The sequence below is a fragment of the Populus alba genome, chromosome 10 (genome assembly GCF_005239225.2).
Source record: "Populus alba chromosome 10, ASM523922v2, whole genome shotgun sequence".
NCBI lineage: Eukaryota > Viridiplantae > Streptophyta > Magnoliopsida > Malpighiales > Salicaceae > Populus > Populus alba.
Genome location: NC_133293.1, coordinates 14,448,811 through 14,468,494, shown reverse-complemented (window position 1 = coordinate 14,468,494; position 19,684 = coordinate 14,448,811). Strand labels below are relative to the sequence as shown.

The 19,684-nt window shown below is 39.0% G+C and overlaps 2 protein-coding genes across 8 annotated transcripts; both read right to left on the bottom strand.

The window, feature by feature from the left end:
• Positions 1-505: 505 nt before the first annotated feature.
• Positions 506-15,203, bottom strand: LOC118047072 (putative pentatricopeptide repeat-containing protein At1g68930). Of its 7 annotated transcripts, none has more exons than XM_035056256.2 (4): positions 12,339-15,203; positions 11,681-11,908; positions 10,467-11,580; positions 506-1,053 (listed from the first exon to the last, which is right to left on the bottom strand). In XM_035056256.2, exon 1 carries the CDS (start codon positions 14,791-14,793, stop codon positions 12,562-12,564), a length of 2,232 nt encoding a protein of 743 aa, XP_034912147.1. In that variant the 5' UTR covers positions 14,794-15,203; the 3' UTR covers positions 506-1,053; positions 10,467-11,580; positions 11,681-11,908; positions 12,339-12,561. The 7 variants fall into 7 exon arrangements, with proteins under 7 accessions (XP_034912147.1, XP_073267983.1, XP_073267985.1 ...); XM_073411882.1 differs by lacking the exon at positions 11,681-11,908 and having other exon boundaries at positions 506-545; positions 678-1,053; XM_073411884.1 differs by lacking the exon at positions 11,681-11,908 and having other exon boundaries at positions 506-927; positions 1,023-1,053.
• Positions 15,204-15,345: 142 nt separating this feature from the next.
• On the bottom strand, positions 15,346-19,684 carry LOC118047089 (transcription factor bHLH49). Its single transcript, XM_035056274.2, is given in 9 exon segments — positions 15,346-15,812; positions 15,898-15,985; positions 16,363-16,563; positions 16,705-16,776; positions 17,074-17,142; positions 17,236-17,301; positions 17,389-17,607; positions 17,679-18,175; positions 18,178-19,684. Coding segments are annotated over 9 exon segments (1,686 nt in total). The 5' UTR covers positions 18,614-19,684; the 3' UTR covers positions 15,346-15,774.

Here is a 19,684-nt window from a genome sequence, read left to right as displayed (position 1 = left end):
TGCAAATGTTGGTGTAAACAGGACAGGGAAATGGAGTTCAATGCTATACAAAAAGACAAAATAACTATAATTGATGGTATCAAAACACTTGGTCAATCAAGGTGTTTACTTGGACAATGTGCGGTGTAAGGAGATTTTATAAAATATTTTCATCAACAAGGGCAGGTGTGTTGAGCTTAATCTGAAAACTTGTATAAAAGGTTTATGCCAATCCATGTTTCGTCATTAACATTGTCCAAGTAGACACTCAAGGTGTGTATTTTATATTTGAGGACGACAACACCAGCTTGTTCATCCAGGCCCCGTTCAGCAACAGGAGAGCACACTATCCTCTGCTGCTGAGGAAAATGGCTTCCTTTTCAGTGGAGGATTTTGTAGGTAATGGAGTTTTTAAGGACTTGCTTCCAACGTTGTTGGAAGAAGGTTGAGATGATATTCCGACTTTCAAGATTATGAATTCAGAGGATACAGATGCAATGAACATGACACGGCAGCAAAAGGTTGGTTACTTATAATTTGCTTCTCGCTTTTCATTTGATCAAAATCTGTTATTTAACAAACATTGGCTTCTTCACTGTCAACTAGTGGAACATGTCGAAATTTGACCCATCTCATTATAAACTATCAACTTCTAATTCTCTCTCTTACTCGAGGATGCGTTGGAAATCAGATCATACCTGCATGATCGTGCTCTGCTGCAATATGGAGATAAGCTAGAGGCCTCTGGGAAATGTTTGCCTGAGCTTCTTAGCCTAAGCACTGGGGATCTCTCCTCTCATTTTGGGATGAAGAGAGGTCACATAGCCCGTCTCATGGACAGAACCGGTGCATGTGAAGATCCCTTGCTCAAATCATATGCTCCTCTCACTGCAAGGAAAATGAACAGCAGAGTCTCAAGAAATAATAGCAATTTCAAGAGTGATGCATCTGTCGGTTCAAAAAAGATGCAAACCATTAGTAGTATGAATTATGATAAATCACTTGAACAATAACTCGCTGATTTTAAGATTAAAGATGGATACATCTTCAAAGGGATTGTAGCTGCAGGGCCAGCTGAGCTGTCACGACCCGAATCCCGGATCCATGACCGGCACATAGGCAAGGTTCCCCTCCAAGGTTCCAAACCTATGCGAACCCAAACTTACATACAATCTTATCCTTCAAAACTCAATCAGAGTTGTTCAACGCAGCATAAACAACAAACTAACTTCATAACATAATTCGATTGTCTAATACAAGAGTTAATATAATTTCATAGTTTTGGAGCACTAACTTGACATAAAAGGAAGGTACAAATTACAACCAAAAAGCAGGTTCGGAAGATTCAACAAAAGTGACCTGCTATCAAGCTATAAGCCTGAAAATGATAAATAATGAGAGGGTGAGTTCAACAACTCAGTGAGTAGATAACGTTCAATATACACACACGAGGTAATATAGCAATGAGAAATATATATACAAGTATGGCTTTAGTTCTTATACGAAGGTTTATCAAATAGGCCATAACAAGAATATCATATGGTAGAACTCGTCAGAAAATCAAAATGCAATGAGCATGAGGCTCCGTACTGTTGGATGATCAGTCCACACAGGTTGGTGTCTCCCCCGACCAACTAGGGTTCAGATACGATGTGCACAAAGACTAACACTACCCTGTTAGCATGGGTATTCTGACTGACATACCATAGGTTCATAATCATAATCAAACAAACATATTCATATCTCAAAGCTCAACTCATGACATCAATCAAATGAGGAGCATCAATTCAGAATTCACTTCAAAATACATACTGGTTCATATCAAAAATTCAGATTCAATAATTGATCATGCTTTATCATAACAAGGATGATAATCAATATATATTATCAAGAAGCATGATCCAATTCATATTAACAAATCAAATATTTATAGTATTTCTCATGCATATGGAAAATTATCCACTCACCTGACTCAAAAGCAAACAACACACACAAGCTGAAACCGAAGGAAATTCTACTGACGTCCTGCCGGTAGAATATCAGGATTATCTGAATACAAAGGAGACATATTCAAAAACGACTCGAAAGAGCATTTAACCTATTTAATACACTTAACTAAGGGTGTATTCCATAGCCCTAATATGTTTTTAAATTAATTAGTTAATTTTCTCAAAAACCCAAAATCTAACGGTTTTTCCCAAAATCTAATCCATAATAAAAAACAACTAATAAAATTGATAATAATTCACTAAGTAACCCTTAATTATTCATCAAACTAATCTGCAAAAGCTAATATTACAGTTAGGGACTAATCTGGAATTTTTCCATAGTTTAGGGCCAAATTGTAACTTTTATCAAATGGAGGACCAAACTGAAATTTGTCATAAATCCATGAATATACTGAAATTCTGACCTCAATTAATCCTCAATTCTGCCCAGGATGTATCATTATGCTTCAGGGATCATTCTGAAATTTTACTAAATTTTTTAGGGTCAAATCGTACTTTTTGTCAAATTGGAGGACTAAATTGAAAGTTTGAAATTATCTTATCTATACAGTAATTATGTCCATAATTCATATGTTATTCTGTTCAGAATCTCGGAATATGCTCCAGGGACCAATTTGTAATTTTCCAAAGTTCGGGGACTAAACTGTAATTTTCGGAAATTGAGGGACCAAATTGAATTTTCGTCATCTTCAACCTCAAACCCAGAATTTCAACAGATCAACTACTGTTATCCCTGATTTCTAACACAAATTCACCATTTACACAATTCATAACTCAAAATTATCACAATCTTCCATAATCAACTAAATCATCAATTAAACACAACAATCAACCCTTAACCTTCAATTTAATTCATCAATTTAAACCAAAACACAAATTCTCAAAACCCTAACATTCATCAAAACTGAAATTAAAGCTTAATTAACATATTATACATATTAAACAACCTAAATCTTACCTTTTCCACTTATTTCCTCCAAATCTCTTCCTTTTTCCCTTATTTCCCTTCTTTTCTCTTCTTCTTCTTTCTCTCTTCTCTCTCACGGTTCTGCTCTCTAATTTCAGATCACTTTCCCTTTTTTTTTTTTTTTTTTTTTTTACTTCCTATTTATATTTATCAATTTTTGTTCAATTACCATAAATACCCCTTATTCATTTATTCCAACTTTTAAGCCTCCAAGGGCTTTGTTGTAAAATCCTATCTTATTAATTTAGAAACATTACAATCTCCCCACCTTATAAAAGTTTCGTCCTCGAAACTTAATAGAAAAGATTGAATACTTACCGAGATTATCGAAAAGATGAGGATACTCCTCACGCATCTTATCCTCGAGCTCCCATGTCGCTTCCTCACGTGAATGGCCTTTCCATTTCACTTTCACTGAAGCTATATCCTTCGACCTAAGCTTCCTCACTTGTCGGTCAACTATAGCTTCCGGTTGCACCTCATAAACCATATCATCCCTCAAGTCAATGGGATGAAACCTCTAATACATGTGATGGATCTGACATATATTTCCTTAAACATGGAAAACATGAAATACCGGATGGATAGCAGACAAGTTTGGTGGTAATGCTAACCTATAAGCAACTACCCCAACTCTCTCCAGAATCTCATACGGTCCAATGAATCGAGGACTCAACTTGTCTTTCTTCCCAACTGAATACTCCTTTTGTAGGTGATACTTTTAAGAACACACACATCACCGACTGAAAACTCTAAGTCACGCCTTCTTCTATCCGCGTAACTTTTCTGTCTACTCTGAGCTGTTTGAAGCTTCTTTCTAATTACCTCAATCTTCTCTGAGGTAATCTGAATCAACTCCGGTCCCATTAGCTTCTTCTCACCAATCTCAAACCAACAAACCGGTGATCTACACTTTCGGCCATACAAAGCTTCATAAGGTGCCATCTCTATGCTAGCCTGATAACTGTTGTTGTAAGCAAATTCCACTAATGATAGGAACTTACTCCAACTAACTCCAAAATCCATAACACAAGCCCTTAACATATCCTCCAAGGTCTGAATAGTCCTCTCAGACTGACCGTCTGTCTGAGGGTGAAAAGCTGTACTCAACTGCACCTTAGTACCCATAGCTTCTTGAAATTTCACCCAAAACCGCGATGTAAACTGTGGACCTCTATCAGACACTATCGAGATTGGCACTCCATGCAACCGTACAATCTCGCTAATAAACAATTCCGCCAACTTTGCATATCCATAAGTAATCTTAACTGGCAGAAAATGGGCTGATTTTGTCAACCTGTCAACAATCACCCATATCGAATCATAACCCTCCTGACTCCTAGGCAATCCTGTCACAAAGTCCATTGTGATCCTCTCCCACTTCCATTCTGGAATCAACAATGGTTGCAACAATCCAGGAGGTTTCTGGTGTTCACCCTTTACCCTCTGACAGGTCAAACACCTAGAGACAAAATCTGCTACATCAGCCTTCATCCTATTCCACCAATAACACACCTTAAGATCTTTATACATCTTGGTGGAACCTGGATGCATTGTGTAAACTGTCTGATGTGCCTCTATCATCAATTCTCTCCTCAGATCATCAACATCAGGTACACAAAGCCTATCCCTATATCTCAGCACATCATCATCACCAATCACAAAACCTGCAGCTTTACCCTGCTCAACCTCATTTCTAATCCTGAGTAGTGAATCATCTTTCTTCTGAGCTGCTTTTATCTTATCAAACAAATCTGACTTAACCTGAAAATGAGCAATCATTGCTCCAGCTTCACTAAGATCAAATCTGACTCCTTCATCCACTAACTCATGCAGCTCCCTAATTAGAGGTCTTCGTACTTCCTGAATATGAGCTAAGCTCCCTGATGACTTTCTACTCAAAGCATCGGCAACTACATTTGCCCTACCCGGGTGGTACTGTATGGTACAATCATAATCTTTCAGTAATTCCATCCATCTTCTCTGCCTCAGGTTTAGATCCCTCTGCTGAAAGATGTATTTCAAACTCTTGTGATCTGTAAAGATCTCACAAGTTTCACCATACAAGTAGTGCCTCCAAATCTTCAAAGCAAAAATTACAGCCGCCATCTCTAAATCATGTGTAGGATAGTTCTGTTCATGCTTCTTCAGCTGCCGTGAAGCATAGGCAATAACCTTGCCATGTTGCATTAGAACACATCCTAACCCCACTCTCGAAGCATCACAATACACTGTGTAACCACCAGAACCTGATGGTACTGCTAGAATAGGCGCTGTAGTCAATCTCTCCTTCAATTCTAAGAAACTTTTCTCACAAGCTTCAGACCACTGAAACTTAACATTTTTCTGCGTTAACTTGGTCAATGGTGCAGAAATCCGAGAAAAGTTCTCCACAAACCTCCGATAGTAGCCGGCCAAACCTAAGAAACTTCTAATCTCTGTCGCCGAAGTAGGCCTAAGCCACTGCTTAACTGCTTCAATCTTTTGAGGATCAACCTCAATCCCATTCCTTGACACTACATGCCCAAGAAATGCTACACTCTCCAACCAAAACTCACTCTTTGAGAACTTGCCATACAACTGATGATCTCGCAGAGTTTGAAGCACCATTCTCAAATGTTGCTCATGCTCCTCTCTAGACCTCGAATACACCAAAATATCATCAATAAAAACTATCACAAATCGATCAATAAATTGGCCAAACACTCTATTCATCAAGTCCATAAAAGCCGCTGGTGCATTCGTCAACCCAAAAGACATCACTAAAAACTCATAATGACCATACCGAGTTCTAAAAGCTGTCTTTGAAATGTCCTCCTCCCTAATCCTCAACTGATGATACCCAGATCGAAGATCGATCTTAGAAAAGAATTGAGCTCCCTGTAACTGATCAAACAAATCATCTATACGAGGGAGTGGGTATCTATTTCGAACTGTCACCCGATTCAATTGCCTATAATCTATACACAACCTCAATGACCCATCTTTCTTCTTCACAAACAACACCGGAGCTCCCCAAGGGGACACACTTGGTCGAATGAACTTTTTATCCAATAAATCCTGCAGCTGCTCCTTTAACTCTCTCAATTCTGCTGGCGCCATTCTATATGGTGCCATTGATATTGGTTCAGTGCCCGGAACCAAATCAATACAAAACTCAATCTCCCTATACGGAGGCAATCCAGGTAAGTCATCAGGAAAGACATCGATAAACTCTCTTACTATAGGGACTTCCTCTAACTGGGAAACTTCTTTCTCTACATCCACTATATATGCTAGGTAGCACTGTACCCCTTTTCGGGCCATTTTCCTCGAGATAGCCGACAACATAATTGATGGAGACTCAATCTTATCTCCTTGAAATACCAACCCAACTTCTTGATCTAGATCAAACATTATTTTCTTACCCCAACAATTTACCGAAGCCCTATGCTTAGCCAACCAATCCATTCCTAAAATCACATCAAAATCAACCATATCTAAGACATTTAAGTCTCCCATAAAGATCTTATCTCCAATCTCTATTTCACAATCCAGATACACATACTTTACTAATATTAACTCATCCAAGGGAGTGGAGACTGAAATGGGGGATTTTAACAAGGTTGGTTGTTTATCTAACCTCATGGCAAAATATGGGGACACAAACGAATGAGTTGCACCCGTATCAAACAAAACTTTTGCTTCAAAAGAGCAAACAGGAAGAATACCTGAAACAACTGTGTTGGATGCCTGAGCATCCTGCTGAGTCAAGGCAAAAACTCTAGCATGCCCCTGACCCTGCTGTATCTGACCTCTATCACCTGCACCCCGACCTCTTTGACCACGGCCACCAAAACCTCTACCCCCATGAGCCACAGACTGGCTCGTCGATGGTGCCTGAATAGGATGCTGGACTGAAGCAGATAACCCTGAAGTGGACAACTGTCTCCTCGGGCACTCTCTGATCTTATGACCTATCTGGCCACAACTAAAACAAGCTCCAGTTCTTCTGTAGCACTCTGCACTGTTATGACCTCCTCCACAGTGCTGACACGAAGAACTATCCCCAGGTGAAACAAATGAACTACGAGGTGCAGTCTGAACTAAACTCTGGGTACCACTACTGCCACTCTGACCACTTGAGCCACTACCTGACGGTCTCTGTCTAAACCTTCTCTGAACCCATGAGCCTTGACGACCACTTCGACCCCTAAACGGACCTGCACTTACTCCCTGTTGCCTAAAAGACTGACCCTCATCTCTAGGCCTCTTAGACTGGCCAACAGTCATGTCCTCTATTTCACGCGCCTCTAGCAATCTGGCACTATCAACAGCTGAGGAGTAGGATGGAAACACTTGTGGCGCCAATACCATATACATAGAGGATTTGAGTCCTCTAATGAATCTCTTCACCCTCCACCTCAGTGGGTAGAAGATGTTCTGCATACCTAGACAGCTGAGTGAACTTCAGATCATACTCATCCACTGTCATGCTCCCCTGAGATAGCCTCTCAAACTCATAAAGTCGAGCATCCCTGATGCTCTGAGGGAGAAACCTGTCCAAGAACATGGAGCTAAACTCCTTCCATGTCCACTGAGTCTCTACTGGTCTTGCTCTTTCCCTAGACTCAAACCAAGAGATTGCCACATCTCCTTCCAACCTGAACGATGCCAAACTCACAGCTCGGTGGTCTGTACATCCCAAAGCTTTACATCGTCGCCAAATGTCATCTAGGAACCTCTGAGGATCCTCTGAACTGTCTATCCCAGTAAAAATAGGAGGTGCCAACTTCATAAAAGCATCCAATGGCACATTAACTCCCTGAACAGTGTGGGATGTCGAGGGTACATCTCTATCCCTCATTCTGTCTCTCTCCATAGTAAACTCTATCCAAGTCTGCACAACCTGGCTAAGTTGTTGAACATCTGTAACAGGCTCAGGGTCAGCTACCCCCACACCTGTTTCATCAACCATATCTTCCTCTTCTATTTCCTGAGGCTCTTCCTCCACTGGTGGAGGTACCTCATCAACATGTTGAGGCACAGTTGCACCACGCCTCCTTCTCTGTCTTGCAGTTATCAACTGCATAATAGGGACATCATCTTGATCATCATCTACCCTAAGAGTATCAGTTGTTCGTCTATTCCTCGACATTTCCTAAAATAAAAGTGAGAGCACTTAAGTCATGCTGGAACAATAGCATGATGATTATCACAGAATTATAGGAAAGCATATCTATCACAAGGAAGAAGACATACTTGATGAGAATTTAAAATTCCAAAAACAACAAACAAGACAATACGGATCCTAATGCTCCACTTATTATGAAATTAATTATATTATTGTTTCTTTAACCTAAAGCTCTGATACCAAGTTTGTCACGACCCGAATCCCGGATCCATGACCGGCACATAGGCAAGGTTCCCCTCCAAGGTTCCAAACCTATGCGAACCCAAACTTACATACAATCTTATCCTTCAAAACTCAATCAGAGTTGTTCAACGCAGCATAAACAACAAACTAACTTCATAACATAATTCGATTGTCTAATACAAGAGTTAATATAATTTCATAGTTTTGGAGCACTAACTTGACATAAAAGGAAGGTACAAATTACAACCAAAAAGCAGGTTCGGAAGATTCAACAAAAGTGACCTGCTATCAAGCTATAAGCCTGAAAATGATAAATAATGAGAGGGTGAGTTCAACAACTCAGTGAGTAGATAACGTTCAATATACACACACGAGGTAATATAGCAATGAGAAATATATATACAAGTATGGCTTTAGTTCTTATACGAAGGTTTATCAAATAGGCCATAACAAGAATATCATATGGTAGAACTCGTCAGAAAATCAAAATGCAATGAGCATGAGGCTCCGTACTGTTGGATGATCAGTCCACACAGGTTGGTGTCTCCCCCGACCAACTAGGGTTCAGATACGATGTGCACAAAGACTAACACTACCCTGTTAGCATGGGTATTCTGACTGACATACCATAGGTTCATAATCATAATCAAACAAACATATTCATATCTCAAAGCTCAACTCATGACATCAATCAAATGAGGAGCATCAATTCAGAATTCACTTCAAAATACATACTGGTTCATATCAAAAATTCAGATTCAATAATTGATCATGCTTTATCATAACAAGGATGATAATCAATATATATTATCAAGAAGCATGATCCAATTCATATTAACAAATCAAATATTTATAGTATTTCTCATGCATATGGAAAATTATCCACTCACCTGACTCAAAAGCAAACAACACACACAAGCTGAAACCGAAGGAAATTCTACTGACGTCCTGCCGGTAGAATATCAGGATTATCTGAATACAAAGGAGACATATTCAAAAACGACTCGAAAGAGCATTTAACCTATTTAATACACTTAACTAAGGGTGTATTCCATAGCCCTATATGTTTTTAAATTAATTAGTTAATTTTCTCAAAAACCCAAAATCTAACGGTTTTTCCCAAAATCTAATCCATAATAAAAACAACTAATAAAATTGATAATAATTCACTAAGTAACCCTTAATTATTCATCAAACTAATCTGCAAAAGCTAATATTACAGTTAGGGACTAATCTGGAATTTTTCCATAGTTTAGGGCCAAATTGTAACTTTTATCAAATGGAGGACCAAACTGAAATTTGTCATAAATCCATGAATATACTGAAATTCTGACCTCAATTAATCCTCAATTCTGCCCAGGATGTATCATTATGCTTCAGGGATCATTCTGAAATTTTACTAAATTTTTAGGGTCAAATCGTACTTTTTGTCAAATTGGAGGACTAAATTGAAAGTTTGAAATTATCTTATCTATACAGTAATTATGTCCATAATTCATATGTTATTCTGTTCAGAATCTCGGAATATGCTCCAGGGACCAATTTGTAATTTTCCAAAGTTCGGGGACTAAACTGTAATTTTCGGAAATTGAGGGACCAAATTGAATTTTCGTCATCTTCAACCTCAAACCCAGAATTTCAACAGATCAACTACTGTTATCCCCTGATTTCTAACACAAATTCACCATTTACACAATTCATAACTCAAAATTATCACAATCTTCCATAATCAACTAAATCATCAATTAAACACAACAATCAACCCTTAACCTTCAATTTAATTCATCAATTTAAACCAAAACACAAATTCTCAAAACCCTAACATTCATCAAAACTGAAATTAAAGCTTAATTAACATATTATACATATTAAACAACCTAAATCTTACCTTTTCCACTTATTTCCTCCAAATCTCTTCCTTTTTCCCTTATTTTCCCTTCTTTTCTCTTCTTCTTCTTTCTCTCTTCTCTCTCACGGTTCTGCTCTCTAATTTCAGATCACTTTCCCTTTTTTTTTTTTTTTTTTTTTTTTACTTCCTATTTATATTTATCAATTTTTGTTCAATTACCATAATACCCCTTATTCATTTATTCCAACTTTTAAGCCTCCAAGGGCTTTGTTGTAAAATCCTATCTTATTAATTTAGAAACATTACATGAGCTCAGAGCATGTGGTTGTGTACAACCTCCTCCAGTAGTTGACAGTGTTGCCCCTTATTCTTCTATTGAAAACATCTCAGTTCAGAAACTAACACCAGAGTATAAGATTGGGATGGAGCATTTGGTGAAAACCAAGACTCCTCCAATGAAGGCTGTAGAATTATGGCCAGATAAACCAGCTGCAATCCTTTGCATCAGGCGACCTGGGTAAACACCTGTATTCTGCTTTGTTGTGGCTTTCGTGTAGATAGCCTTGCTTTATCAGCTAAACTTGTGTGATATAACACATATTTGCAAACTGTATGAGTTTATTAGTGTAATCACACATAACAATTGGATGAGAGGGTAACAAGTGGGAAACTTAAGAAATCAAAACCTCATTCAATAGGTACTGAAAAATATTTAAACTTGAATGTCTTACAGCTACCCAATAACATGGATAAATCAACTTTCAAGAATGGTCAGCTGTCCTTTATGCAATGACATTGACATTTCTTTTACTTGTGAATTTCAAAACAGGTGCATCATGTGCAGGGCTGAAGCTCACCAGCTTTATGCCTAAAAACCCATTTTGATGCACTGGGAATTCGATTATTTGCAGTTCTCCATGAACATATAGAGTCAGAGGTATCCAGAGAATTTCAGCTTCACAATCTAATCAACTCTCTCTCTGGAAAATTGATGTGCTATTGTTGGCCTGCTGGTAAAAGACTTCTGGCCTCGATATTGGGGTGGTGTTGTGCTCTTCGATAGGAGTATGGAGTTCTTCAAAGCTCTTGATGGTGGGCGGCTGCTTAAGGACAAATTTATATCAGGATTTATTTTCAACCCCCGAGCTATTGCAAATTACAAGCGTGCAAAAGCTATGGGAATTGATCGAAACTTCAAAGGAGAAGGTGAAATAAAGGGTGGCCTCTTTATAGTTGGAAGGGATAAGAGTGGCATAGCTTATCAGTTTATTGAAAGGAACTTTGGTGATTGGGCTCCTGTAGCTGAAGTAATTGACATATGTAGCAAGTTGCGGGTTTCTTAGCTTCTCTAATCCCATACTGAGGTTGCCATCTATCATGCCTTTTTTTCTTTTTTCACTTTAACCAGCTTCTATTCAACCTGATGCAGAACCAGCAACAAAATCAAGAGGAGTCCATCAAAACATCACAGCAAGATGAATGAAGTCTGTCCTCATCATCCATGTGTTCTTCAGATTTACCTTTTGTATATTTATATTCCTTCCGATTCCAAAATGGGAAATACTCCTATTTCTTTATTATTTCATTTCTGAAAGGTAACTTCTTGTTGTCAGCGTGCGAGCCCAGAGAGACTCCATGATGCAGCAGTGATATACCACCCTAATAATTTACTGATTCTTTTGTCACAGATGTGGGTTGTTGCTTTGTATGGCATGTCTAGAAAAAATTTCAAATTGAGTTCTGCAGACCTGCTAATAACACAGTTCAGGATCTGCTCTCAACCCAAATGAATCTATTTATTGATTTAATCAGATAAATGGAGGTGCAATGTTATTATTAAGTGTCTTAAGAAAGATAGACAGCTATATGGTAATTCTCAGCCTCACTAGTTTGATCAATGTAACAGTTTTTTCACTAACAAAGTAAAATCGATGATACATGGAACTATCAGCTACAACTTGGAGCTGACAATACTTTCTGAATCCCACTTAGAGTTTTGTGCCATACACTTCTGCTCGATTTTGGTGTGTGTGTGTGTGATGTCATAGAACTTATGATGCATAGAAGAAGGGGATGGGACATAGATGACATTAGAGTCACATGCATGAGAATAACATCCATGGCATGGTAAATGGAACTAAATAAGATATAAAAAATGTAGCTTAAGTTTAGACATACCAGCAGTTTTTACTATCACTGATCCTTGATTTTTTCAAGATAATAAAGACATTCTTCTAGAATCCTTGATAGAGAAAAGGATTCCTCAAGAACTTTAGTGATACTCCTGCAAAGCAGGCATCATCACGGTCCCACTTCACAAAAAATCTTGATCTCGGTTAACCTCTGGTGCATGCTGGGTTTTAATCTTGTTCACACAGCTTTGAACTGTAACAGAAGCATATCACCAGAAATCTCCACATGAACATGTTCCATCTTTAAATAAATGAAACCTGACAGCATCTCTTACAAGTATCTCTCTCTGAGAAATCTTGGAAATATATTTAGTTGCATTGTGACAATCCCCACACACCCGCAGATTTTTTACCACTCGTATAGGAAGGCCATGGGGAATAAATAATAACCCAAAAGCAATAGCAAGCTTCTCACTATGGTGGTTAAGCATCTTCATCTTCTCTGAATCTTCAACATCATGAAGAACTGAACTTGCATCTGGCACATACCCCTCCTCTATCATCTTGTGGTTTAGTTTCTCCAGCTCAGCATATATCTGATCAGAAAAGGGACTTGACTGGTCATCTGCGGAGAAAATATAAACTTTGCTTTTATACTTGATCCAACTGAATCCTGGTTCCTTTCTTGCTCCCTTTTCTCTCATTCCTCTCCTTAGTTGGGCCACATTGCTCCATTTTCCTTTAGCAGCATAGATGCTGGAGAGCAAGATATAGCCTGCAGGGTTCTGGGGATCTAGTTCTAGAAGAGACTCGGCTGCCCATTTGCCGATTTCCTCATTGCCATAAAGTCTGCAAGAACTCAGCAAAGTTGCCCAACCTATTGAATCAGGACTGAAAGGCATCTTGTTGATAAAATTTTTGGCTTCTTCTAACCTTCCTGCTCGACCAAAAAGGTCAATCATGCAGGTGTAGTGATCAGAAAAAGGAATTATTCCATGGTCCTTCAGCATTGATTCAAAATACTGTTGTCCTCTCTCCACCAACCCCGCTCTACTGCATGCTGAGAGGACTGCAATGAATGTAACAGCATCAGGTTTTAAACCTTGGACCAGCATTTTTTCAAATAAATCAATTGTCTCGTTGGCTTTTCCAAATTGTGCGTATCCTGAAACCAAAGCAGTCCAAGAAACCTCATCCCTGAAGCTCATTTCATCAAACAGCTGATTGGAATCTTCTATACTTCCACATTTACCATACAAAGTAATGAGCGCATTGGAGACTGTTATAAAAGAAATCAACCCAGAAACTAGGGCTTGACTATGAAATTGTGCACCTTCTTCTAAGCTAGCTAGATTTGCACATGAGCTAATAACACTTCCTAAAGTGAAATCATCTGGCTCAATCCCATTTCTTTGCATGTCACAAAAAACCCTGACAGCTTCTTCACTGAACCCATTCTGGCCATAACCCACTAACATAGCAGTCCATGATACAACATTCTTATTTGCCATTCTCTTGAACACTGCTTCCGCATATCGTACACTTCTACACTTGCAATACATGTCAACGAGAGCACTGCCAACAAAGACATTATGGTTATATCCACTCCTAATTATAAGAGTATGAATTTCCTTTCCCTCTTTCAAAGCCATAAGCCCCCCGCATGCAGTCAACACACTACCAAACGTATACTGATCCATCGCCATCCCTTCTTGCCTCATATCTCTAAACAAATCCATAGCTTCGGCCTCCAGTCCATTTTGTATAAGCCCTGTGATCATCGTTGTCCAGGAAATGGAATCTCTTTCCTTCATACCATGAAACAGCCTCTTCGAATCCTTTACCATCCCACATCTCAGAAGCCCTGTAATCATTGTATTATACATCACCACATTCCTCTCTTGAACCTCATCAAAAACCTGACTTGCCACAGAAACTAAACCCATTTTAGCATACATATCCACCAAAGAACTCCCTACAAAAACATAAGCCCCAAACCCAAATTTCACAATCTGCCCATGAATCTGCCTACCCAAATCGACACACCCTTGATTCGACACCAACAAAAGCATAGTAGAAAATGTAATCCTGTTCAAATTAAAAACTCCATCTTTCATCATCAAGTTATAAGCTTTAACAGCCTCCACGAATGAGCCATAACACACATACCCAGAAATAAGCGAGTTCCAAGAGACCCCATCTCGATTTGGCATGATACTAAAGATCTCTTGCATTGTTGATAAATCCCCAGATTTCGAATAAGCAGAAAGCATGGTGTTCCATGAAAATGAGTTACGTTGAGGCATTTTGTCAAACACATGGCGTGCATAGGTTATATTGCCTAATTTACCGTAAGCGTTGATGAGATTGTTATAGAGAAAGGTTTCTGGGTTTGTTAAGGACTTGATTATGAGGCAATGGAGCTTCTTGGCTTGTGTTTGGTTTCGGGTTTCGCAGCAAAGTTTCAGCAGGGAAGAGTAGTAGTTGGAGGAATTCGACATTGTTTAATTGACTATTTATCTCTGGCGGGAACGGAGAAAAAGAAACGGGTTGCAGAGTGTAATGCAACCTTGTTAATATAGAAAATGAAACATTTGAAGAAAGCATAGTAATTAGGTTTTAGGTGAGTAGTGGTAAAACTCTCATATTCTGCAGCCCTATTCAGCTTACGTCCTTTTTGAGGATGATGCTAACGCAGAAACTCTTATTTAGTCAACTATTCCTAAGACTTAAAAAAAGAGAGGGAGAGGGAGAGGGAGAGGGAGAGGGATTTTGTTAATGGCATATTTGTCCTCACAGAAAGCTTTAGCTCAGACGTTGACACAGCGAACATCTCTTTAAATGTGTATTATAATGCATGCATATAGGATATTGAAGCTCCTCAAAATTCTTTAGACCTGCTGTTGAAAATAATTTTTCTCAAAAAAGGACAGCGATTTTTGAAATTAAGATTTTTAATCAAGGGAGTGTTGAACTAAATAATGGGATTGGATCAACATTTGACATGAAATCAGAATCAGAAATATTTCTACTAACTAATGTAACAAAATGGATAATAAGAAAGAAAAAAGAATAACATTACATCCTGTCATTGACTAACAAACAAACACGATTCCCATGGTTTTGTAAATTACACAGGCTAGACAACACACGAGTTTCCCATTAACCTATCATTTTGGAAGGTCGATCTATACATTTTTAAATTCATAGCCTCAAAACTATCCATTCGCATTTCTGGTAACAAGCATTATAATGATCAAGTGATAGACGCATGGAGGTTGCGGTAGTATCAATAGCCATCCAAGCTCTCAAAACCCTGCTGGTTAACTGCAACTAACCTCCAGCTTCAAACTGATCAGCCAGAAACATCTGTAATTTCACCATCTTCAAGATTTGAAGAGAAGCACATGGGCTTTAATCCTCAAGAATATTAATACAAGCGTATGTGCCTGAATATAACGCATTGAGGCCAAGGAGAATAATTAAAGTTCAACTTTCAAATGTCCTGGTGGCAATGGCTCTGCAACAAAAAATATATATATATGTATTCAACATGGGATCATTTAGCATGGGAGATATTATATAGCAAACTTCAAGAGTCATACCATTTACATCTTGGCTGTCTTGGGGAGCACTGGTTCCATAGGTCATCTGGACAACATTGTGGAGCTCATCATCCCATACATTGGGTAGCTGTCGTCAAGAATATTAACCGAAAATAAATTGTAACACAAAGGATTTGAAGAAGGCCAAGTGGAAACAATAATTTCAGTTAATTGGTATTTTATCTTTAGAGAATTTCCACTGAAGTTTAAGGTCAAAATATCACCAGTGTTTTGATTAGGAGACAGAAATATCCATGCATGGTCAGAGTTCATAATTATCCTTCAAGTGTAGCATAAAACATTCCTAGAGACCTCTATGCCTCAGGGCTTGGTTAATTTCTATACACAATGCACCAATTTAGTTGATGTCTACGTAAATCTTTGATGCAAAAATATTTCCAGCACCATGTACTACTCTGTTCCTGAAATTTTATGGGTAAATAAAAAAAACGGATATAGATGTACCTGAGCAGGTTCCTTGAATCCTGCAGTCATGGCTGTCAATTGAGAATTAATAGTTCTCCGGATTATGTCAGAGTGACTCTCCATTCCAGGAAAAGCAGTGGGAATAAGCCCTGGTTGAGATTGATGTAATGCAGGATAAGACATCGGCATTTCTGAGGAAAATGCCAGAGAGGATGGAGGAACAGCACGTGACTGAAGGATCTGACAATGCAAAGCACTTTTGTGGCTCAGATAAAGCACATGAAGTTGCATTTTACTGATCCAAGAGCAAACTCTTGGTCATGCAAACCCTGGATATGGATTGGGTGCACGCACCAGAATAAAAAACTGACTAATACTCACATCTTTTGCGAGGAGTCCTTCTATGTTAAAATCCAGCCTTGGATTCACCGTTGCAAGTTTCATTGATAGAAACTGCAAAGAGATAAAAAGCAATCTCAACAGAAGCAAAGACAAGAGAAGTTAAATAACAGCATCAGAGACACTGTTATTTCAATTGTTTGTCCTTATGTCGAAAGCAAGAGCTTAAGAGAAAGACCAGATAAGCTACTAATTTGCTCCATTTAAAGCAAACCAGAAAATAGTTCACATAACCAGTCTCATCTATCCAAACGAACTTTTGATGACGTTGGATTGTGCGTGATGCATATGTAGTGGACTATTTAAGAGCACTACCACATTGGACAAAGGAACAGATTCTCACTGTCTTACCTCAACCTGCCGCTGCAGTGATTGCACATAGTTAATGATTTCATCTAGCATCACTGCCTTCCCTGTGACCTGCAAGATCCAATATCATGACAAGAACTGAATTAACAATTGAGTTTCCGAAGAATATGCTTCACCTGAAGCTATCAAATCCAACAAACAAACCTTGCTGCAACCAGGAACGAGGTCCTGTAGAAACTTCATCCTTTCACTTATCTTTTCCCTTCTTACCTGCAATCAGGATCAGTCATCTTGAGCCCACTCACTGAAATAGAATTCGGTTCAGATTCCATTTATGAGTTGATAAAAATAACTTACTCTTTCCGCAAGACTATGGCTATTTGTTGCCTGGCCTCTTCGAGCTCTGACATGAATATATTCTTCTTTTGGTTGATCTGAACCCTGAGACCCCTGTTTACCTTGTTTACCACTAGCCTTGCTGGTATTTGAAGTTGGTTTTTGGTCTCCCTTCTGTTGAGTTTCAGGGCTACCCTTTGCAGATTGAGGGGTTCCCTTGGCCTGATCAAGCTCAACATCCTACCACCAAAAAATGATCATTACAAGCAATTTAATCAACATACCACCAAATAAGGAAACATGATTGATACCTCTCCACTCCTTTTTCTTTTCTTTGAGCCAAGGCTCTTAGCTGAAAGCTCCCCACAGTTGCCCTCCAACAATGATGGCTCATCTTGACCACTACCACCACTGAATTCAGCTTCGTCAGAGTCATTACCAGACCCCCCTACACCTTTTTTCGCTTCATCACGAGATCTTGCAAGGCTTTCTCTTTTTGTCTCATTCTTGAGAGGGCTCCCTTCAGTAGCCATATGGTCAACAGACATAGAAACATCTTTGGAAGCTTCACCGGCGTTCATAACATTCTTTTGAGCTTGTCCACCAGAGACTGATTTCATCCCGCTGCCCACAAACACTTCTCCTGGTCCCTGCATCATCCCCCCGCCCCTCGAAAAAAGACCCATAGACTCAGGAACTCCAAAAGGGTTCACCATATCTCCAAAATCCCCTCCATTGAAGCACGAAAACCTGGCAGCACGCTCAATGAATGCAGAATCAGCAGGAAACTGTGATAAGCTCTGTGGGACCCCCCAGGGGCATTCGGCAAGAAAATTCCACCTTTCAGCATTGAATTAGGTGGATTCCACCCCATTTCTAGTGTTCTATCAATACCATTTCTCAATGAAGCGGGGGCTCCTTTTCCAATCCCTACTGTGTTTGAACTGCTTGCAATATTTTGAACATTAATATCACAAAAAACCAAGTTCTGTGAATTGGTGGGATGTTCCCACATGGCTGGCCCAAATGAATCTATCACGGAAGCAGAAGAGCAAGAAGCAGCACCTACTAGATCTCCTCTACAAACTGACATCTGATTTTCAATGGGAACCAAACCCAGAGATGAGTTTGGGATACTGGTACTGTTAAATCGCCAGTCTGAGGACAGGCCACCAGTTGAATGGTAGTTGATAGGATTATCATTGCTCTTTTCTAACTCAAATTTATCCTTGTCACTCATATCCATCTCTCCTTTGCAAAAATAAACAAAAGTAGCCAAGAGAAACACACCTCTCACAGTTATACTTGAAATGTCAGTAACTAGTCTACAGAATTTTAGTCAAATAGAAAGTGAATATAAAAATTAACCAGCCCCGGAATTCTCTTGTGCCTCAATATAATTAGCCAAAGATCAAAGAGACACTGACTGAAGGATGCAGGGGAAATAGGAAAATAAATTTAAACAAGAAGCTCTAGTTTCTTCTATCTATAAAAAGAAGTTCCACCTGAGACCAGACACGCACAAAAATTGAGCATACAGCGTGAGAAACTTCACAATTCACGGTGGTGTCAAGATATTGCTTCAAAAGCTCAAACCACCAAACAGAAAAAAATTACCAAAAACCAAACATATCTATAGCTAACTACCTACAAGGACATCAATTATTAGAACTAACCGAGAAAGACCCACTTCAATTAATGGCCTTAAAAACACCAAGGCGCTGAACTTGAAGCGACCCAGTACAAAAATATGTACCAAAAGATCAAAGAAACTGAATTGCCACCACTTCCTAAGCTAACCCACCAAAGAACTGAAGTGTCCTAAAAATTGGAACAAAGGAAAGTACCCCCAATGGCCAAGGACACAAGAAACAAGATAAGCAGTAAAAAAGAAAGTTTCAAGGGAAAGCTGTCAAAGTGTGCAGGAAGAAGGCAGTCAAAAAGAAAACAAAAGAACATTGATTTCAGTACAATAAATAGGCCATTCAAAACCCTAGTCAGAGTTGTGGCAGCATCAGAGACAAGCTAAAAGTAGCAGGAGAAAGATACCCATTTCAGATTCTGTGCTACTTTTGGTACCCCGCTCTTCATTCAAGCCCTTTTCCACTCAAAAACAAAACTTTATTGAATTCTTTGGGTTCTGTTCTGTTCAAAACCCTCCTATCCCCAGCTTTTTTAAGGCTTCAGCTCACACACACAAACAGAAACGAGTGATGTTGAAAGAGAGAGGAGGATACAACCTTTTTCACTTTGAGAGAGAGAAATGAAAGATGGGTATTCGTGTCCTTGAAGAGAGAGTGAAAGCGAAAGAGTAATG

What these genes read in the sequence shown, in the direction of transcription:
- LOC118047072 (XM_035056256.2), bottom strand. Translation starts at nt 14,793, where the DNA reads ATGTCGAATTCCTCCAACTACTACTCTTCCCTGCTGAAACTTTGCTGC.